A 7786-nucleotide genomic window follows, 5' to 3' on the forward strand; every position below is an offset into this window, starting at 1 on the left:
ACCAGCAGCCCTTCACATGCAAGCTCCGCAGCGCAGTCAGCTGACCTAAGCTGTCAGGCACGCATTTCAAATATTGTCCCTGCATACCACAGGTTGATACGGAGCGGGCTTGGACTGGGCAAGCCTAAAGAATAGCACAGGTTAGGGCTTCACATGCGGCGAATACATCGAATGCCGAGTATCAAACTTACTGTCAGACAAGGTCTCAGCACTTGCAATACACTTTCATTTAAAGTGGTTGTGTTACCGCCTGTGAGCTCGTCTACATGTGCCTGTGAGCTCGTCTATCGGACTCTTTCTTTCTATCAATTCCGGACACAGAGGCCCTGCCAGACTTGTTGGCCCAAGGGAGCAAGCACAAGCAGCCTGTTCCATGCTAAATTTGCCTCAAAACACCATGCTCACTGCGATCGATGGTCAAGCACCGTGCTAGTTTCATGGTGGTCGCTTCAGCATCGTGAAAAAGAAGTGTTGGCAGATCATGAGGAGAACGGACCTTCAGCGTGAGCCCTTCCAAGTGAGGCCCATCTCGAGCCAGCAATTCGTTGAAGTCGACCACTTTTTCGCACTCCCATTCAACCTTGCGCAAATTACATCGACACAAATTATGTTAAGCAGAAAGTATCAAACGACATCTTGAGCAATGACCCGCTACAAGGGAATGTCTTTCGAGATATATTAATCTCGATAGTCACGAGCCGGCAAGGAAACGACAGCTGACCACAAGAAGGTGTTGCAATTTGTGATAGGGCTGTCCATAAATAGTACTATCTCCTGATTGCTGGTTGGTCCACGTGTTGTTGGATTCACGTCTGCGTGCTTCCAGTCAAAAATAAAAATAAAAATAGGAAATAAAAATTATACGCCAGCCACACGGCGTTGGCGTTGACACGGGCGAGGATGCGTGCTTCCAGTCAACACAACGATAGACTATAAGAGTCTCCACTCAACATGGGGATCGTTGAGTTCAGACTAACAACGATCTAGTTGTCAGTGAGTCGTTACCTCAAATTGTAATGTTTTAACATTTGTCTCGGCGCCCGAGTCTGGGTGCTGAATCCGGGAAAACCCCATAGGCATCGCCCGAAGCTTGAACCTCGTGGCTTCCCGGGGCGGTTCTTGGGCTTTCAGCACCCATTGGGCTCTGGCATATACCGGGTTCTGCTCAACGACGGACGGGAGGTTCGGTCGCAGACGGTCGTGTTTGACGAACACTCACCGGTCCCTTCCCCGTTCCCTCCACCGGCCCCTCCACGTGGGGGGGACACTGACGATGACGACGCCGACAGTTGTCACGAGGAGGGAGGCGATGATGCACCCGGGGAGCTCGCTGCAGTGCCAACGACAGAGGAGGAAGTTGGGGAGCTTGCCACTGTGCCAGATGCTGATGAGCCCATGTGTTCACAGCATGGGGAGCTTGCCACTGTGCTAGCTGCCGAAGAGCTCATGGCCCCACAGCATGAGCTCACAGAGCCGCCAGCAGTTGAGGATCCTCCCGCAGCTCCTGCACTACTCCTGCCACCGTTGCAGGTCCTTAACCGTCCTGTGCGCACCACGCGCAACGCAATCCACGTTATGTTGAGCCTTCCCAGCGCAGAGGCGCGCGTGCCATTACAGCTGCCACCTTGCATCGGGTCCGTTGGGCATCGCCAGTGACTGAAGCAACCCTCACCCCATCGACGAAGCAGCCGAGCAGCAGTGGGCCTTGTTCCCACCCGTGCTGGCATCAGAGCTCTTCCAGCAGCCAGGGCAGCCAAAAACTCGCCGGCGCCGTTGCCGGCGTCGTCGGGCTGCTCGCAAGCCCGTTGTCTCAGAAGCCTTTGTTCGCAGGCGGAGTGGTGGAACTTGCAGGGGGACACGCGAGAGGCTCACACAACCACTGGGACGCCGTGGTATGCAACAACAGAGATTTTCAGGGGCAGCCAACACGGCACAATCACCGAGTGCCGCGTCGCCTCCCAGACGCCAGCCCGATCCGCGCTCGGTTGCTGAGGCGCTTTCCCGCGAAGATGCGCCCAAGTGGAAGCATGCAATCGATGACGAGATCAACTCTTGCCTGCAACATGAGGTCTGGGAGGAAGTTGAGCTGCCACCCAACAAACAGGCTCTGCCGAGCCACTTCGTCCTGGAAATCAAGCGCGACAACCGCTACAAGGCGCGGCTGGTGGCCGGGGGCCACAAGCAGCAACATGGCCTGGACTTCGACGAGACGTATGCTCCGGTGTGCTCGTATCGGACGATGCGCATGGTGCTTGCGATCGCAGCCCACGAAGACTTGGGATTGCGGCAGTTGGACATAAAGACTGCTTTCCTCAACGGGGTGGACGCGTCCTCGACCCCAGCTGCAGGCTGGAATCGGGGAGACACTGGATTCTAGGACGACGTGTGGCGCTAACCCTGCGGTCCGTCTGTTGCTCTAGCACAAGAACTGCAGATACAGTGCCATGAAAACTGGTGTCATTTGGACGGCTTACATTTCACAACTGCCGGGCCACAGCAATCGTGAGATCCTGACTCATGATCTGACTCGGCACCTGAGCCCGATGGGCCGACGACCTCTCTGAATTCTCCTCAGGTGTCCGAGCACGACGGGACGCGAAACGTTTCGCGTCCCGTTAACGGTGTCCGTTATGTCGAAGACGACCATTAACATCTGAAAGCCGCTAAATTCGGCAGGCATCTGGTACGGTGGGGTTCCCCTTCAATCTTGAGCAACTCCAAAGAGCAACTCTTAAGCAGCTTGGGCCTTAGCGCGATCCTCGATTGGTTTAGGACGGCAGCCATGTCCTGGTTAGAACCATCACTGGTCGAATTCGACCAGTGCTTCGAAGTCCTGGGCCCACTGGAAACCGTCCGTCTTGAAGAGCATACCTGTGGGCACGATGGGCACCAGACGCCGGCGATGGCGTCTATGCGTCCGGACATACATCCGGACGTCGATGCGGATCCGGCATGAAGCGAACACAAAAAATACCAAGTCGCTACCAGAAGGGCTTGGGAGGGAGGCGCGCAAGGGAGCCATCACAACCCTCCCTGCCGCATGTTCCCTTGGACACGATGGGAAGCCTCTTGGACATGTGTCTCTCGTCGTCTCGTACATGCGGGGAAGGATGCGGAGTTGCATGAGTCATGTATATTGGAAGTAGGCCATCCTATGGCCGGACACCGTTTGCAGTCGCAGGTGCAATAAAGTGCAGGACTTCAACAATGTCAGTCGATTGGTCGTAAACCAGCCTAATCTTCTACGAAAGGGTTGGCAGCAGTCGTCTCGCGGTCCTTATCATTTGCTGAAAGCAAGGAAATCGACCATTTCCGTCCTGTCGCTGGAACAGTGGGGTGCGTTACGTGTCTTTCAATTTGATATCAGCCTGATATAAGGGTATTGCTCTAAACGATCGGGCATGTTGTGATTGTCAGCACGTCTTGACTTGTCAGGGTAATGCGTTATAGCACAAACGAGCACGGCACAAGCGCCTGCGGCTGCCATACTCGCTTTGAAACAAAAAACCGATTTGCCGAATTGAATGAAACATTGTCATATGATTGTTACGTTCAGCTGCGCACCTTGCATCATTCAAACATGAAAAACCATCGCACGACTATCGAAACCCTCATTGACACGCATCTCTGTGCTGCCAGAACAAATGGTTGCCTAGGTTCCAGTAAAACAAGCAGTCTCTACATGCCCTCCTGTTCTGGGTGTTTCGCACACGCCGTGTTGACAGCCGGAGGTATCTCAGTTCGGCGGTACCCACACCCACGTGCCAATGCACGACGCTTGGACGTGTAACGCCCGCCCTCCCCGTCCAGGAGGCCTGTTATTGGCTTCACCCTGTATTTTCTTCTACACTTCGGTTTGACACTGCATGGACTGGAAAATGATGCTAAATCATATTCCCACTGCATCATTGGAGCCACTCCAGACGGAAGCATTACGGACCGTTGGTTCCTTGGTGCACACCAGTGCGCGACTCAACAAATACCACTGACACCAGGGACAGGTACCTGATGCATGCACATACTAAATTCCATGCCAGAAAATTCATTACGAGAGCATGCACGGCATCGTTCTTGCTACGTTGCACAGCTCCCAGTGCACTACCCCAGATTGGTCAGCCCGTTCCGTTCCTGGAGAGCCACTTCATGGACAGAACGCGTCATGAGTGAAGCATTTCAATTCGCTGTCTTGTGCTATCATCCATGCGGACACTGAAACTCGCGTCGAAAGAGGACGCCATACGGTTTCTGGACAACTGTGGCTGCAGGAACATCGGAACGGCAAACAGGAAACACAGAACCCAAATGGAGCAAGGCATCTTCTCAAAGTATCAAAAACGAGAATCAGCCCTGATATTGGGTGCTGATGTCCTCGATATTCTAAGCAGCACGCTTGACGTTGGATGCGAGAAGGTTTGGATTGTCCAATCGGGACTGCACGCGGCCAGGGACCCTGGGCCTTCGAAAGCATGCAACTGTACACATGCACGAACTGGTGGCAAATAGTCGGCACGCCTGTCCAATCAAGACATTTGCGTGTGCCAGTTGGGGTTCAAGCTTCCTTAGATTACATGTTTGGAGTCCTGTGCATGTTATGTGTTGCATGGATGGTTGCAGCGTGTGGTCTGAGTACAAATGGCACCCACACTCAATGCGGCGCTTCTTTTCAGCGTAATGGTGCTGGGAACAGTCATTTCCGCCACCGGTGCGTCCTCCTGAATGGTAAGTGTGCGTGCACTCATCAAGGTTGCCGATTCCTGAGTACCGCGATCGCGCCATTGCTGCATCGGTTCCCACGTTTGCAGTGTACTTTCCTGCCCCATAGTGTGCTTGCCTCAGGTGAAGGTTCTGGCAGCGCTCATTCCGAAGTAGAGATAGTACTTGGATTTGCAACTGTCCATGTGAATGCCGTGGGCTTGTAAAACGAGACATCATCATCTTAGTGAGCACCAGGTAGTATATCGCACCTTGGCTGGTTATTTTCATTCAGGGAGTGCATTACTAGTCCAGACACACTGCTATAATGGGCAACCGCAGTACACCTTGTGGCATGATGAGCTGCCACCACATTTTGCAACCCGACGGACCTTTCTTGCCGTCCAATGCTCGCTTGCTTCGCCTTGCGGCCGGTGTCGCTGATGTATCATCTTGAGACGAGGTGGAGCGGTGCTCGCCGCTTGTTCCCCAAGCTGACCTGGGCTTGACGCCGTCGCCCGAGGAGTACGTCTCTCTCGGCGTGTTTCACGGCGGAGAGACATGGCGTAACAATTTCCAGTTGATTTGCTGGCAATTGGAAACTAGGAGAAATTCTTCATGACTGAAACTAGACCAGAATCTGCCTCAACCATAATGAGTACCGGCACCTGGGCTAGGGTGAGATAGACCTTCCATTTGTGTTGTGGACAGAATATGGTGCTGGTTTCTGTAGTGTTTGTAGTGTTCTCCAATAAAGGTCAAGAGTAGAATAACCCACAACTTTTAAGTACTTTAAATGCTGCATCGTGTTGGATGTCCAGCATGGTTTCTCTGATAACAGTTCCGTATCCGCATGGCACATTCAAGCAGTGCTACGCCAGAATGAGTTTCGACCCATTTTATACCCAAAAATCATGTGTTTTTGGGTGTCTGGACCCAAGATACCAGAGGGTCTGGCAAATCACTGATTTCAAGTTCAGCTTGTAAGCTCTGCTACCAAGCTCTGATACCATGACTATCATTCTCATGACAGGCAAAGCTTTCATTTGATTCTGACGAGGCACTGTGTTGCACTGTCCAGGCATATGCGACAACCTAGCGATCTTGGTAGGCGAAACATGCTGCAGAAACTCTATCAACGGTGAGTTCCCCGCAACTGGTCGCGAGAGCCACCCTCGTGATGTCATGATTGTTGACGCATGACAGGGTGCAAAATGAGGAATGTTAACACCGCTCATCAGTATCTCTGTTAAAAGGGTTACTCAGGGACTAGAAGCACGAAGTAATGAATGCCAAGCACCACATTATATCCTGCTACACTGAAGACATCTACTATAGCTCTGAATAATGCTCGCGTCATGCTTGGAAGCCCACTCGAACGGTCCGTTCTTGTGATCCATGCAGTACGCAACGTAGGATAAACGCATAATTGTCCAGCACCCATGGAGGTACTGCTCTGCTCTGCGACCTCGGCGTGATGTTTCAGGTCAGTCGACAAGCCCTCGACTGCTACACAGTCTCAGCGCTTGCAGGATACTTTCCGGTAGTTTTCTGGACTGCAGACTATGCCAATGCCCATGTGGATGCGGTAGTGTTGTAACAAGATACGTCATCATCATCACAGACTAAAAGGAACTCACCTACATGACTGTGAATGGGTGATGTCAGAGGACAATTGATTCTGCCGGGCTGCTGTTTGGTAGAAACCTTTCTGACAAACTTAGAGTGATTTCTTTCGCGTATCTGCCTCCTGCTGGCCTTGAAATGAGTTTGCAGCAATTGACTACATGGGCATTGACTGGATTCGCTTTGAAAAATCTGGATGGATGGCACCTACGCTTGTTCGAGCTTGCTGGGCATTTACAGGGCAAGGGGCTTTTGCAACTGATGGGTTTGCTCCGCCAACGTTTGCCAGAATTTGTAGTTGCGTATCGCAGAGCGTGAAAATGCACGACTTTGAGGGGCAGAAATGGGGGTTGGACCCCATTTCGGTAAATGTCTGCCTTCCGCCACTGCAGAAAGTGAATGATTGAATCAGGTCCGCCACTGCAGATCCTTGCAACAAGGGGCTAGGCTACTGCTCTGCGGATGGGAGGTGCACTGCGTGTGGTTTCCTTGCCGGTTTGCCGTGCTGTCCAGGTGCGCTGGCTTCGACATGCTGGCTCATTGAATACTGCATTCTAGGCAATAGTTGATCAGAAGACGATATGCAATGCAAAGGCATGTCGTAACAACGGACTTTACATTGCCGAACCCAGCAAGAAGGGCATAGCGCTCGCTTGCGTGGACTGGATTCATAGTCGCATTCCACTTGGAGGTTCTAACCTCGAGTTAGTTCTCATACTCTGCCACGAGTGGTGGCCCGCCACTAGAGTCTGACACAACCTGCGATCTACAAGACCAACCTGTTCAATGCAGGTGTTTGAACGCGAGGGTTGCATTTCTGTATGTCGTATTATTGAAGCAAAACAGTTGTTCAGCATTCAGAGCCGACACAGTCAGATGTGTTCGAAAGACGAGCTCACACGCACACGTAGTTACAGGGTCGTAGGCGAGCTCACAGACGTAGTCCAACCAAACTACATGAAAGTATACTGCAAGAGATGAGACCGCGTAGCGGTCAAGTCCCTGCATTCCAACATGACATTCTAAAGCCCTCCTTCAACAGCCCATAAGCCTCCGTAGTTGGGTCCTCTTGTGGGGGATGCTGCATCCCTCCATTTAGGCGCGAGATCAGCTCTGGCTGTCTCGCCCGTTGTCAACGCCGTCTTTTTGGGCTGGTGCATTTCTTTCTTTCTTTCTAATGCCCTTCTTCAACGGTGATCAAGGCCGGACATGAGACTCAGGTGCCACTTCGCAGGTGATACCACGTGCAACGACGGTAACGGGTTCTGCACCGCCGCAACAGCCTCCTCGCCGTTTGGTATCTGCTCGCCCTGCGGCCTCCCGACGCAGCCTTGCTGCCCAGGCATGTCCCCGAGTACCTCACCGTAGAAACACAGACACAGTGGTATTTGCATTGCTGATAGTGGCGACGCGCAGAAGAGTTTGTCGTTACATATGCATTACAACTTGGAGCTGTCAGGCTTGACAC

The 7786-nt window shown here is 52.5% G+C and overlaps 1 protein-coding gene across 1 annotated transcript; it reads left to right on the forward strand.

The window, feature by feature from the left end:
* The first annotated feature begins 2782 nt into the window (after positions 1 to 2782).
* LOC149810267 (uncharacterized) lies at positions 2783 to 7586 on the forward strand. The gene is made up of 6 exons (XM_089994333.1): positions 2783 to 2950; positions 3147 to 3336; positions 4615 to 4702; positions 5774 to 5833; positions 6745 to 6831; positions 7553 to 7586. Exons 1-6 carry the CDS (start codon positions 2783 to 2785, stop codon positions 7554 to 7556), a joined length of 597 nt encoding a protein of 198 aa, XP_089850459.1. The 3' UTR covers positions 7557 to 7586.
* The last annotated feature ends 200 nt before the right edge of the window (positions 7587 to 7786 follow it).

The sequence above is a fragment of the Nuphar pumila genome, unplaced genomic scaffold, assembly GCF_984573655.1.
Source record: "Nuphar pumila unplaced genomic scaffold, dmNupPumi1.hap1.1 HAP1_SCAFFOLD_422, whole genome shotgun sequence".
NCBI lineage: Eukaryota > Viridiplantae > Streptophyta > Magnoliopsida > Nymphaeales > Nymphaeaceae > Nuphar > Nuphar pumila.

What these genes read in the sequence shown, in the direction of transcription:
- LOC149810267 (XM_089994333.1), top strand. Translation starts at nt 2,783, where the DNA reads ATGTCCTGGTTAGAACCATCACTGGTCGAATTCGACCAGTGCTTCGAA. An exon ending in CGGACGTCGATGCGGATCCG is followed by an intron (nt 2,951 to 3,146) that starts GCATGAAGCGAA and finishes TATTGGAAGTAG; the next exon opens with GCCATCCTATGGCCGGACAC. An exon ending in CCTGTCGCTGGAACAGTGGG is followed by an intron (nt 3,337 to 4,614) that starts GTGCGTTACGTG and finishes GGATGGTTGCAG; the next exon opens with CGTGTGGTCTGAGTACAAAT.